At 40.6% G+C, this 14,334-nt stretch overlaps 1 protein-coding gene across 1 annotated transcript in view; it reads right to left on the reverse strand.

Annotated features, from left to right (window-relative positions):
- axl (AXL receptor tyrosine kinase) overlaps positions 1-14,334 on the reverse strand; it is a 44,956-nt gene that overhangs the window by 27,469 nt on the left and 3,153 nt on the right. Inside the window, exons 2-7 of the mRNA XM_088079231.1 lie at positions 10,258-10,468; positions 9,855-9,955; positions 9,569-9,751; positions 4,393-4,473; positions 3,464-3,579; positions 397-592 (exon numbers count right to left, since the gene is read on the reverse strand). Coding sequence (XP_087935357.1) covers positions 397-592; positions 3,464-3,579; positions 4,393-4,473; positions 9,569-9,751; positions 9,855-9,955; positions 10,258-10,468 — 888 coding nt within the window. The remainder of the gene's footprint in view (positions 1-396; positions 593-3,463; positions 3,580-4,392; positions 4,474-9,568; positions 9,752-9,854; positions 9,956-10,257; positions 10,469-14,334) is intronic.

The following is a 14,334-nucleotide window of genomic DNA, read 5'->3' on the forward strand; positions in this document are numbered from 1 at the left end:
TCTCCTTGGTAAATCCCTCTTTGTAAATCCTGGTATTTTTAGCAGTAAAATAAAGTTTAATTCTAATGGTACATCTTGGATATTATTTTGGGGTAAATGTGGAATATAAACATATTCATAGATCATCAAAATGATCCTTAGTAATAACCACAACCCTCATAAAAGCAGCAGAATGGTGCCTGTTAGCTGCAAAGAGGCATCTGTCTTGTACTGGTTTCATTCCACAGCAGGAGTGGGAGGAGACCAGGACTCAATCAGTAGCCAGATAACACAGCCGTGACCTCAACTCACTTCAGAGGAGGTGACCCTGCACACACACACACACACACAGACACACACACACACACACACACAGGGTGAAAACAAACATCTCCTCTCCTCTCTTGGAGACCTCACCTCCTTCTTTGGTGCGTAGCTCCACCCAGTGCGACCAGTCCGAAGGGCCCTGGCTGCTATGACAGGCCACCCGGACAGCATACAGGCTGTGGGGCTCCAGGTCCCCGATGAGGTACGTGGCTGGTGGGATGTTCACATTCTGGTTGTGGATCAAATGATCTGGGCCGGCACTGAAGGAGTCTCCTGAATGTTTGGCCTGAAACATTCAGATAACAAAGTTAAGTTAGTTTTATTATCTTAATTTACCGCTTTAACACATAATAACAATAACAATAATATTAAAAAAATACTGCTAAGGACATAGACAGCCTCTGCCTGCATTTCCACTATATTTTGAATTTTTTTTGGCCAGATTTGGAGAGTAATTTGTTTTATTGCTTTAAGGCACAAACAGGGAGAGGATGCTGTTCTTTCAGTGCTAACAGATTTAAAGCCAACGTTTTTAGCAATGGCATTTAGTAGCAGAACTGAAGATCTGACAGAGTAATTGTTTCTAATTACGAATTAAATTACGAATACAAAAAAACTTTAACAATAGCAGAGTGATTACATGTAGAAACCTATTTTTTGTGACAGAAAACAACTGGATTCAAATGGAAAGTTTCAATAATTTCAATATCACTTCCAAGTAATTGTCATTAATGATCAAAATCTCAGTTATTGATCAAACAGTTATGACCAAACACAGATAAATCAATAAATAAATCAGCTTTTAAATGATTAAAAGTTATTGTGTGGAGACACGTCAATACAAAATTAATTTAAAAAAAAAAATTTAAAAAAATATTTTTCTAGGACTGTTTTTCCCTTCATGCACTCTAACTGGTAACTTTGTGTGCTCTAACTTGTGGAAGAAAAGACATGAAGTTGGGGTGTGTGCATAATGACAGTGGGGGATGGTCATTACAGTAAGTGTTTACTGCCAAAAATGGTGTAAAATCTGCCTCATTGCTGTTTTGAACGTGACCTAGGCTCAGTAAGGTGCCCTGAAAGCAGAACTCATCAACTAAAAAATCACAACCTGCTGTCTCTGCAAACTCTCTGTGGTAAACATGTTTAAAGAGGAACACAAGGCAGCAAAAATCTTCCATTGCAGCATTCTTAAAAAACCACATTAAAGTAGCCAGGCTGGACCATTATTCTGGTGCATTTGCTCATTATCAGATGGCTCCTGCAGGCTGCTGGCTGCACTTCACAGGGCTGCTTTATAGTTAAATGAAAACACATAATAATAGACCAAATCTGCAGCTACAAAAACAGATTTGGCTTGTGTACGTGAGAATGACACTCGATACGTTTACATGATGTTAGAAAAAGTCAAGTTATTCTGTTAGTCCGACTAAAACTGGACTTTTAAAAGTACATGACTGAAATCGAATCAGATTTTTCGAACACACCCAGATGATGCGGTGGAGAATTGAGCTCCTCTGTCATGTATACACCTCAGTCGGACTTAAACTGGACTAAGCATTCTTAGTCCCAGCAATGGACTTTGACCTGATAGTCCAACAACATAAATCAGGGCCCCAGGAAGTGCATCATGATTTGAGTAGCCAAACAGCTGTACTGCAATTTCGATGCTGTGTCAGGGTCAAAGTCAACTCTCATCTTATTGCCATTCTGTAAACGTTGACACAAGAAAAGAATGAAACATATGAATCAGGTCCAGCAGCGTACGATAAAGTGACAGTATTACAAAAGGCTTAAATATCTAAGACTAAACAACTTATTAAAAACTCCCTCTAGATATCTCAGTGAATCCATGACATAAGTTTGTAGAAGAAAGTCGAGAAAAAAAAGAGAAAAAAAAAAAGACAAAACAAGACGAAGGTACAAACTAAAGTGTTAGAGTGTGTACGAAATGTACAGTGCCAAAAAGTTATCCATGTTGTCACTGTTCGGCATGCAACATGTTTGTTGCTTGCTAACTTGTTTGGTGTAGGAATGGGTCAACCGCAAGAAGATCCAATTAAGACTCGCTGGCATGTTGCCTCCTACTGTGGGAGAGTCAGACATACTTTCATCAGTAGCTTGATTCTCCACTGGTCCATGTACAGTATACTGGGAGAAGAACAGTAGTCCAATTAAACGGCCTTATCAAGCAATAACTTTAGCTCAGCTTAACAGTGCATGTAAACCACTGACTTTAAAAACAATATTCAGAGGTCACATAAGAAGCTGGGTGGGAGTTTTTTCCTCCTGGCGTGAGTGAGGTGGTGTGATCTCAAGGAATATTAAGTTGTATGAATGAGGACTGTATGTGTGTGTGAGAGAGGCATTTCTCACTCGATGAATCACCGTCCAGCCTGTAAACAAGTGCGATTAATCTAATTGTACAGCTCAGCTCTGAGTCACTTCAGCCTGCATTCCCCTTGTATCACTCAGACCCACAATACCTGCTGTCACTGCCTTTTCTGTCCTCTTTAACTGCTTTTCTGTCTTTTTCTAACGCTTCCTTTGTGCAGCACAGTAACATCATTCTGCTCTCTACTCTGTCCCCTTTTTCATGTTTCCCTACGGCACACAATGAACCGTTAAATTCAGATTTTTGCCCCACTCTGCCAAAGCTGGCCCCTCGCCTTGTTCCCCTGTGAGGGTGAGGGGATGAGGGAGGAGGGGAGGGGGCGAAAACAGCGAGAGGTATGAGGGGCAGCTTTATTAGAACCAGACGTTTAGGGGTGGTGCTGCGCTGCTCCCTTCTCCAGGAGAAAATGTTCCTCCTCTCAGATTTGAGCTGTAATGGCCGCAGAGCTGCGCAGTGGCCGAGATACGCTGACAGAGAGAGAGAGGGAGTGGTGCTACATGCGATTAGTCCAGGAGGCAACTTTCCCAGAGTGAAACCTGATCCACGGGTACATGAATAAAGCAGGGAGGGGTAGAGGATGAGTTAAGAAAAGAACAGAAAAGCAAGCTTTCTTTTCTTTAAAATTAGGCTTGTAAAAGGTAAATCTCTGCTGCAGAGTCCTGCAAACAGAGGGAGAGCGATGTGTTTGTTTAACATGCAGGTCAAACAGGCAGCAGTGACTAGTCCTCTCAGCTAGCCGTGGTATTCTCATCTCACATTTACCTGAACAGAGCAACGGATGATCGGGTAGTCGCCTCCAAAACCAGGCTGCCACGATAAACGGAGGCTGGTTGATGTGATTTCCACAGTGCTCACATTCTTAGGCTGCGATGGGAGAACTGCAGAAAGATCGAGAATACAGGGTTCATACACATTTTTAACAATGCATTTTCCATGACTCACCATGCATTCTCTGAAACAACCATTGATACTCCGACTATATATTATTACAAAATTATCAATTCATAACAGGTTCAGAACTGAATATTTAAATATAACATAAGGGCTGTTCGTTATTTATGAGAGGGGAGGGTGTGGTGAAAAAAGGGGGAGGCATGTCAAATCATTTTTAAAGCAATGGGGAGGGACTTGTGTTTTTTTGCTCAGAGGAGGCAAATCCAACTTTAAATGGCTGTATTTTCTGTTTATTTGACTGCCAATTTTTATAGAATTTTTTTTTTCTTTAAAAATGTTGCCGTTTTTTTCTTTTCTTTAAAGAATTTTGGCAACTTTCAAAGAAAAGATTTGGGCGATTTATTTATTGGGTGATTTTTTTCTTTACAATTTTGGTGATTTTTAAAAATCACCAAGAAATGGCACAGTTTTTTCATTGCCAGGAACTGTAAAAACATGATTATTGTTGGATTTTCAAGTTTCCACTGCTCCTTGAACACATCATTTCTTATTATACAGACTTGTGAAACTAAATTCCAAGACTCCTTAAAATTGTAAGAGCATATTTAGTTTTCCAAATCTTTTTCAGGCCTTAAAATCGCTATGTGCAAATTCTGTGACTTTTCAAGATTTTTCATGACCGTACAAACCTTGAAAATACATAAAGATATAACAACAAGAAATCATGCAATTGACAATTTTTAACAGGAAGTAGACAGTAAATAGACATGCTTGTGCTTCCATGGTGTGACACCTACCAGTGATGGTCCCAGATCCTGACGTGGCCACTCCTTTGCGGTTATGAGCCTCACAAGAAAAAGTGCTGGTTCTGTTCAAACCTGGATGCAAAAATGAAACATGCACATGTGAAGCAGGAACAATCAAATGCTTTAAAAAACAAAAACCTTGCTCAGCATGCTGAGTGGTGCAAAATGTTGATAAGAGAAAAGCTGTGAAAGTTCAAACTGAAGTGAGAATAGTGCGAGGGTAATAGTTTCCATAAGGTAACGTGAGCTCTGTGTCAACAGTATTTTGATTAGTTTCGGGGTTTAGTGTGTGCTTGTTGATGTTAAAGAGCATTTTTCAGAGATTAGTCTGAGCAATAAACACATCGGCTCTGGCTTTTCATCAAAATCAGACTAGTTGTTGTGTTTTAAAGGTAAAATTAAGTTCTTTGGCAAGCCCTTCATCCAACACTCTCTCATCTTATTAAAACTGGTTCTAGTGTTTTTAACTTATCATGCTCAATTTTAAAACTTTAACTTCTGACACAGCACCCCTTTCAGCCTAATATGTATCACACAATTGGCTGTAAGCATGCATTATACAAAAGGAAACTTTTGAAAAATTTGATTTTTTTTCTCAGATATTTGTCAGACATATATTAATGCAACACCTTGATCCATACTTTCCATCTTTCCCCTTTGAGATCTTTGAAAATCCAGCTTTATTGCCTGATGTGGAATCTTTTTGAAAATATTCAAAAGATGTTTGCACTGATTTGGTGATCTGCATGTCAATAGATGCCTGGCTACAATCTTGACTACATTTGGTTGAAGTAAAAGTTGTGTAAGCTTCTTGGTTACAGAGATTTACTGTTAATAACTACTGTTTCAACAGAATTTCACATTTTTTGTACTGCTGACAACCAACCACATTTGGGCCTGGTAGTCCTTTGATCTTCAAATCCCTTGTAGGTTTAAGACTGCGGCTATCCTTATGCACTGTTCATACATAAACCTACAAAAGTAATGCACCATAATTCATACACAACCCACTTAATCATGAAGGCTGCAATCCCATGACCAACACACTGATGGGGGTAAGAAGGTAGTAGCATAAAGAGTTAAAGTTTGCATGAAGAGAGGCTCACCATAACTCTACATTAAGTATTTAACGACACCCAGTCATGACTCTTTTCCTAAACCTAACCTAACTTACAGGTAATGGTTGGTTTTCAGGGCCGATACTGATCCCAATTATTAGTACTTAATGAGACAGATAACCGATATTTGGAACCGATATGCATTTATAATAAAAATTTTAATATTTCTGTCGAAATTTAGAATTTGAAATATAGCAAACTTCAACACAAAACTTTGTTTAAATACCTTTAGCAAATATTTAATCAAAACTGAAATGATCAACATTATATATTTAGCAAGTTCCCTGCAACTTTTTATATGAAGTCAAGTGAAAATTTAAATTAAAAAATGAATGAATAAAAATAGCTTCCTGAGTTCCTCCAATGCTGACACTGTCTTTGCATGTATTGCAGACTGCCTTCGCTGTTGTTGTTTTAGTGTAATAGGCACACTTTTTCATTAATTAATTTTATCAGCAATCATTAGAATAAAACGCTGATACAGATAATCAACAAAATGTCAAATATCGGCCCCAATCATCAGCCATGCTAATAATCTGTCGAGCCCTAATTATAGGTGCTCTAATTCCTTAGATATCAGAAAAACCCATTGTATGAGGATATGTTGCAGTTTCATACCAGTTTAACACAGAGACTAAAATTAATGTAAAATAAAACTTCAATGTCCCAGAGGGGCAATTTGAAATACAAACAGCAGTCACAATACAACAAAACAGACAACAAAATGCATAAAAACACTGCACCCAGAATCACTGTCAGAGACAAAGTATGGAGTATGCATGCGTTACTTAACTTTATATCAGAAACCCCTGACTCTGTCTCAAACCTAATAATCTCTAACCTACAAAGGCTATGACTGCATGATTGTGGTTCTTGCTGCTTTCTGTGTGATATTTTTTGCAGCGTAGTTGTGAGAAAAAGAGAGCATCCGTGTTGAGGCCCAGGTGTGAAAGGCTGAGCTGCTGCCTTCAAGAGGCCGGGGCTCCTATGAAGGGGGCAAACACTGTATGACACACACTGACATTCAGCAGAGAATGACTCCTCTCACAAAGTGAGTCACAGCGTGCTCACTCACACTCAAATCATCCCACAACACAGGCTTACACACAAATAGTAAAACATGTGACATTCAAGTTTTACCACTGTTATCTAACACCCTGTTCGTGTCAATCAGACACAAACGCACACAGAATCACGCAGTGTGTTGCTCTGCGCTGACGGCACCATGCCTCCATTGTGCTGTGGGCCGGAAAAAGAACAGGGGGTACGATCCTCGCCGGGTGAAGCGAGGGATTGTGAGAGAGGAAAAAGGAGGCAGGGAGGGGTGAGGGATGACCACTGGCTGTGTGGGAGAATGAACTGCTCATCAGGCCATCTCGAAATTGCACCACTAGCCCTTCTGTCTCTTTCCTTCCCCATCAGCAAACCGCAACACTACATCGCCTGACCAGCTGAAAATGTCCTAATCGGTCACCAGGAAGAACTCCTGAGCTCATGAGCGTCACAACAGTGTTGACCAACAGTGTTAATATCTGCTCTATAATCCTGCTGCTTCCTTTAGTTCACTGACATGTGCAGTCAGAAGGCATTAGCAATGTGACATACTGTGCTTTTCATAGATTTGTTTATGTCCTTTAGCATACTGGATTTAACCCTTAAATGGTTTCTGTATCCTGGGAGATGCAGTCATTTGACAGGCTGTGGGGGCAGAGGGGCATTTAGTGGATGCACTTTATATCATGACAAACACTGGAGGGGGGAGATGGGTTAAATACTCAGGTCATGTGACTTCACATTTAAAAATATACTCATCAATTGTATCTAAAATCAAAAATGTAATCCTACATAACAAAGTCGAAGGCGATGAGGTACATGTTTTTGTTTTTTATTTATGTTATTTGAGGGTAAATATTGTTTTTAAAAATGTTCTTTAAGGATGATTTTATATGTTCTTGTTGAAAAATAATGATTTACATAACTAAAACTTTGATAATCAGGCATTCAATGTCCAGATATGGGTATAAAATCAGCAATAATCACTCACATGCATTGAAGAGAAAAAGGGATGCAGACAGACAAACAGACTGATGGAGTTTTCTTCATTTAATAGTGTGATGTCGATCTAGAGTGACGTGAAGGTCTCACTGAATTCCGATGTTCAGACTGAGGTCTCATTTTATCATCAGATCTGTATCTGATTTAGAACCACATATCAAAGTGACCCAAATCTGATTTTAAAAGATCAGATTCTATGTGACGTGTGCTGTTCACCCTGTTATTAAACAATCACATCTGGGTAACACGAGGAAAAATTAGATTCGGGGCACTTAGGCCGGCACTGTGAACGCAGTGTATGTGAATCACCAGGCAGGATACAAAGTCTGCCGATGTCTTTTGATTGTGGACTCCAGACAGGACTTAAAATCGAATATTATGCACTATATTAGGACTTAAGTTTCGTTGACTTGTTTCAATTGCTTTCTACTCTAAAACTGGTGGGCTAGGCTTTGTTTCTGATCTAATTTATCAAATGTGAATGGAAACTCCCTCTAACATGAGGATGTGTTGACCTTGTTTTCTTAACGGTAAGTATGCGCCTCGTGCCATTTCTCTTTATGGGCCTATTGTGAGATTATTTGTGTTTGGACCTGTGGTCTGCCAGAGCAGCTGCCCATTCCACAGATGTGAGTGTAGGTTACCGTCAAACGGACTCTGGTCAGCACCAGCCAGCTTGCTCCAATGAGTCAGTCCAGATCCTTAAACCGCCCGCTGCACCCTCCCTCCCTGCGTCTGACTCAGCCCGCTCTTCCTGTCCTCCTACTACTGGACTTAACACAGGCCGGCTATCTGGCAGGCAGCTGTGTTTTGCATTCAAGCAGCAACAGAGCCGTCTCCCTCTCTCTCCTTCGCTCTTTTATCTCCCTCCGTCCTCTGCCCATCTACTTATCTTCCCCCAATCGGCCCTCTTGTGCCTGCTGCTCTGTCTTTACCCATTAACCACACAACCACGAGGCACGTCCTCAATGGATCCACTGGCACCGTGCCAGCAGGCCGGCTCTCTCTGGGGAGGCTGATTATTTGCCGGTTTTGTTCAAGCTGAGGAAAGGGGATTTGAAGCCTTTGATTATAATGTACTGCTTCGAAAGCTACACAGCAACAATCTTCTTTAGTTTCAGTCTAAACAGATTAAATTAAAACCAGTGATTCTGAAATTGTCATGTTTCCAGTCATTGAAAAACTTTGCTGCTTGAGGCCAGTTACTTCTTACTTGACTTATGTAGCATTGAAATGAGTTGATTAATCAATAATTTAGATAACTGATTAACGGTAATTAATCAGTAATTGTAACGGTAATTGTACATTTTACAGAATAAGCATCGCTGAACGCTGGGCTGTATCAGAGCCAACATGGCTGTATTATGAGACAATGGGCCCTGGCACAGATAAGCAAAAGGTCCCACCACTTCTCCTACATAAAAACAAGACACATAGACGTTGTGGTGATTTACCCTTTTTATTTGATGTTTTGTGTGTTTTTGTAGTCACTGTGTATCTTTGGGTGTCTCTTGTGTCTCTTTAAGGTAATTTTGTGGGGTTTTTTGGTCATTCTGTGTCTGTTAGCTAATTTTGTGCCTTTTTAGTAATTTTGTGTTTCTTTGGGGTAATTGTGGATCTTTTTGGTCATTTTATGTCTCTTTTAGGTAATTTTGTGTCTTTTTGGTTATTTTTTATTTCCCTTTTAGGTAATTTTGTGTCTTTTTGGTCATTTAATGTCTGTAGTTGTTCTGCAACTTTTTGTCATCATTTTGTGTCTCTTTGCTGTTCCTTTTCATCTCTTTTGAGTCTCCTCCTGGTTGATATGCTTTAATTTAAGAGACATTTTGTAAGTGAAAGCCAGGGAGGTCTGTGCAGCGCAGGCCTGTTCAGAAATGTATCAGTGAGTGCAGAATGAGAGAGCCCTTGAGGAGCTGATTGAGGCTTCATGTTTTAATGAGTCTGACTAAGCCGTGAACATGTGGCCTTGACTAATAGAGAGTGAAAGCTGATACCTGTGAGGTTGAGTGTAGAGGGCGACAGGGCCACCGGGTCTGTCAGGGAGTTGAGAGGAGCTCCGTCCTGCAGCCAGATGACCCTGACTGGCTCTGGAGGTCCGTGGGCCACACACCTCAGGCTCAGGGATATGTTGGCCACAACAGACATGTGCTGCGGCTCCACAGAGAAATGAGGAAGGCCTGAGGAAGAATGAGCTGAGTCAGGGTCTTAACTCTTTTAATGAGGCAGATAAAACTGCAACACTCAGAGGAAAAGTGCTCGGTTATTGTGAGATGAACTCACCCTCCAGCTGAATGCTCCCCTCCTCAGACATCATCTGGTGGCTTTCTGACAGAACAGCACATCGATAGGAGCCCATGTCGGGAAGCTGGACCTTCTCAATACTGGATGAAGATGCAGAAAGATGCACAAACCCTAACTTTCCATGCACATTTTGCCAATCATACTGAGATTAAATACATTAACATACAGAGGCACATGGACTTTTGCTTGAGTTGTTTCTTTCAGTCTTAATTTCAAAGTGCTCCACAGTACCTGGGAGTCAACACGGTGACGTACTCCAGCAACAGTACTGGTTATGCTGGGTGTAGGAATTAGGTGGAAGAACAGGAAATAAACACAATAACAGCTCATGCATGACTGGCATTTTTAGGTCAGGTGTGTAGCAGAGGAAACTGTTGCCTACCTGAGCGTGCTCATAATCGTCCAACTGTTGCTGCCAGTGTGGACTTGGAACTGGTTGGTGTCTGCATACTGAAGTGGCACACCGTCTCTCAGCCAGAGCACATCAGGGGGGTCTTCCTCCTCGCCCCCCGTGCCCTTCAGGGTGCATTGCATCGTAACAGGTTTGCCCAGTGAAGAGATGATGGTATTGGGACTCCGTTCAAACTCCAAATCTTTGATCCAGAGAGGGCAGAGGCAAGATAAGGGGTTAGTTTTTCTGATGGTCGTTAAAATAAACCTTACATACAATAACAGTGCACATTTACAATGCAGTGAAAGTGTCATATATCTTTTGGCTTTATAGTAAGTGGTTTAAGCTGCTCAAGCTTTTTATTTGCCAGCAGGTAGCTAACCACAGAAATGGCGTGTTGTGTTTTTTTTTTTTCCATTATTAAAAAGTAAAAATTTTGAGAAAAAATTAACATCAACATGACTTCTGTTAAGTTTCAACGTATCCCTGAAATACCATGCAATGTATCTGTGGTTTGCATGAAATGTAAAATGCCAACATTTCTCCTGGCAATTGAGTTGTAAACTATTTTGATGGATTACCAACCTATGATCAATGTCCTAATTAATTACATTTATCTATTTATCATCAACGCTCATCTCAAGTTCCCACAGCTCAAGGTGGCATCTTTAGTTTATTTTGTCCAAAAACAAAAGACCTTCAGTTTATAATGACAAAAACACAGAAAAGCAGCAAATCTTAACATTGGAGAAAATGGAATAGTGCTGAGCCATAAGAAAAAAAAATCAAATATCACAACATTTTTGACCAAATACGACAATATCAATATTGCAACTAAAAATTACATCTATTTATAATAACGCAGTCTTTAAAACCAGGAGAAGACATAACTTAAAATATTACGATATCCAAAATCTAAGGCGATGTCTGGTCTCATATCAGGTTGTTGATATAATATTGAACGCAGATGCAGCCCTTTGCTGGAACCATGCTAACTTTTTATATAATAAATGGCTTAAACACTTAATTGATTACCAGATTGTTGTTGACTCATCAGTAAATCAACTGATCCTCTCATCAGCACTAAAAGTTTTGATTGTGTGCTCATTCTGATAAATGCTCATTAATGCTGGGCAGGTCTGACTTTGCCATCACTGAGATATGATAACAACAGGTGAGCCCAGAGTTTATCTTCCTCAACACTGCGTCTGGTTATCTTGTGTCCCTCACTAACAGAGAGGCCGACCTGAGGAGGACAAAGGCTCCTTGTTAGAGGAGGCCTGCTCCTGACAGTGTCAGAGCACAGAGAGCTCAACACAAACACTTAACATATTCAGTGTTTGTCTCAGACAGCAGAGACGGGCCTGCAGGTCGTCTGCTATCATGTCTATAAATCTGGTCAACGTCTTAAAGATGAGGATCATCATAAGTAAGTATGAAATGGTTCTGCTTTTCCTTACTTTTAAAGGACATTAAACAGAAATGATTCCTGATAATGTCGAGGGTATGGCGTGCATGCTGTGTCAGGGATGGCCTTCATCTTGCATTACAACGCAAATTTGGCAAGCAGTGGCAATCACAGACTCTGACCATTAGTGAAAAAGCCAATCAAGCCCCCCTGCCCACACAACAATACATTCTAAGTACACCAAACACTGGTCAACAAAATGAATTGCTTTTTTAACCTTTTAAAACCTGAACAAATTAGCTTGATTTCTTTCAAAAACATGAGAAGAAGGCAATGAGTAAAGACAGAAGAAATGACCCCAACATTTGTGAAAAATTAGTGAAAAAAAAGCACAAGAAAATTACCCCCAAAAAAGTAAAAAATAAAATTAAAAAACACAAAAAAGAAAAAAGAGAAAAAAAAAGCCTAGAAATGATATTAATTTTGTAACATAATTTCAAATATGTAATTGTGACTTTTATAAAAATAGTTTTCCTTATCTTTTTTTCTTTTTGCCCTAGACATTTCCCCCTGCTTTTTTAAAATAATGCAATTTGTGGAACATTTCTTATAAAGTTGGTCATTGGTAAGAAATGAGATAATAAGTATTATGCGTGCAATCCACTGCGGGAGATTTAAAAAGTTAGTAATTAGCAGCTAACTCAAAGAAGAACAGAGGCAGAAAATGTCCCCAATTGGGAAAAAGGTGACTTTTTAACCTCAGAGCAGAGGACGAGATCAGCCGCGTATAACAGGGACAGTAAATTAATGTAATTGACGTGTTACGCCATTGTTATTGTCTGAATGTGTGTGTAGACATGTATGTTATATGTCACACTAGAGGGAGACGTTGTTGTGTTAAATGTCACGCCTCTTTTGCTTCAGTGATGCCGGCACGTTGTCTAAAATCACACACTGAAACGGCATGATGCCATCGTTATTTGGTTCTGTGTGAAAATGCAAAAGCAGCATAAAAAAAGGATTTAGCAGCAGCTCTATAGCTTAATTTCTGTCTATAAAAGGGTTAGCTATCCCTGTTCCCTTTAATCAGCAGGTAACAAACAAGACATGAAAATTTGGCTTGGTTCTTGAGGAGTTTTTGCATTTATGTGAGGTTTAAGAGGGTTTACAGTTGTCAGTGGAAAACGTGGCAATGTGAACAGCGATCAGGGGCTCCACACATTTATGTGGTTTGCATCTCCTGATAATGCGCCTCTGTGGGCAGGACAAGATCTCTGCTGCAGGAGTTTTACTTCTCCAGTCTCAAATAAAAATGTTAAGCATCCATAGAGAGGGCCATGTCTTTATAAAATAGAGAAAAGATAAAATAATACACCAAACGTGGCCTGGTTTCTTGAATTTCAGGGCAAGAATAAATCACACTTGTTTCTCTGAATGATGCCTGTAAAGATTTTCTCAAGCTTGTCAACCCGCCCTCCTAGTCTGTTTCATGGCCGACCTTTGACCTCTGACTCCCAGAGGACTCCACTGCAACCCATCTCACGCTAACACACACACAAACACACATAATTCAGCCACAGACATGAAATAGCTCGCTTTGGCAGCACTTATTTACTCACTCTGGATGTGCATGTAATCCACACACACATGCACAACACAGCATTCAGAAAGCTTGTTCTGGGAGTGTGCAATAAATGAAGGGGCCCGCTGAGTCTCTGCCTCGCTGCCTCTGTGTGCATTTTGGCGTTAAAAGTCATTCCTCCCTTTTATTTTTAAGCTTGGCTGAGCACTTTCAAGAGTCTGCGTTGCCCTGACTTTGTTTTCTTCAGTGCTGTGTTGAACAAAAAGCAGCCCTACTTTCTTTCTCAGTCTCCTTGTGTGCTGCATTCATATAATAATAAGCTTGTAAACCTTTTATGAGAATGCAGAGGTGAACGGAGAGAGCAGGCCGTGGTTAACTCTGTGTGTGTGTGTGTGTGTGTGTGTGTGTGTGTGTGTGTGTGTGTGTGTTTGTGTATGTATGTGTATGTGTGTGTGTGTGGCCTGTCTCCAGTGATTCATTTGTGCTCCATCTCCTCCCTTTTGTCCCCCAAATTCCCTCGAGGACCCACACTTTTTTTTGACGATCTCCTCCTTTCCACCCATCTCTACTCCTACTCTCTCTCTGCTCAGATGTTAAATGTCAGTGGACGTGCACATACCAAAAATACCCGACACAGTCTGTGCATTTATCCTCCTCTCACTCCCTCCTTTATCTTTCTGGCTTTTTAACACTAAATTCAACCCCTCCATTCACTGCCGCGCCTTTGCCCTTTTCTCATTCAGCCTCCTTTTCATGCCATTCTTCGAATTCATCGCTACACATTTTGCCACTTCCCCTCCCAACTCTTTCCCCTCCACTCTTGCCCCCTTACCCCATCCATCATTTCAATGCTTGAGTCAGAGTGGCTCTGACTCACAACCCCTCCTCCTCATTCCCCTCGCTCCTGGGCCATGGCCATCCCTACATCCAGGAACTGAGACATCGGAGAAACACTCTCTTTGAGGCCATCATCAGAGCTTATAAATCACAGCATAGTCTAGTAATCTCTGTCCCTCCTGGTCATACATCTGCGGAGGGCAAAGGCACAGCTCCCAGAGAGACAGCATGACCATAATGG

The sequence above is a fragment of the Plectropomus leopardus genome, chromosome 6, assembly GCF_026936395.1.
Source record: "Plectropomus leopardus strain MGB_pleo_1.0 chromosome 6, ASM2693639v1, whole genome shotgun sequence".
Lineage (NCBI taxonomy): Eukaryota > Metazoa > Chordata > Actinopteri > Perciformes > Serranidae > Plectropomus > Plectropomus leopardus.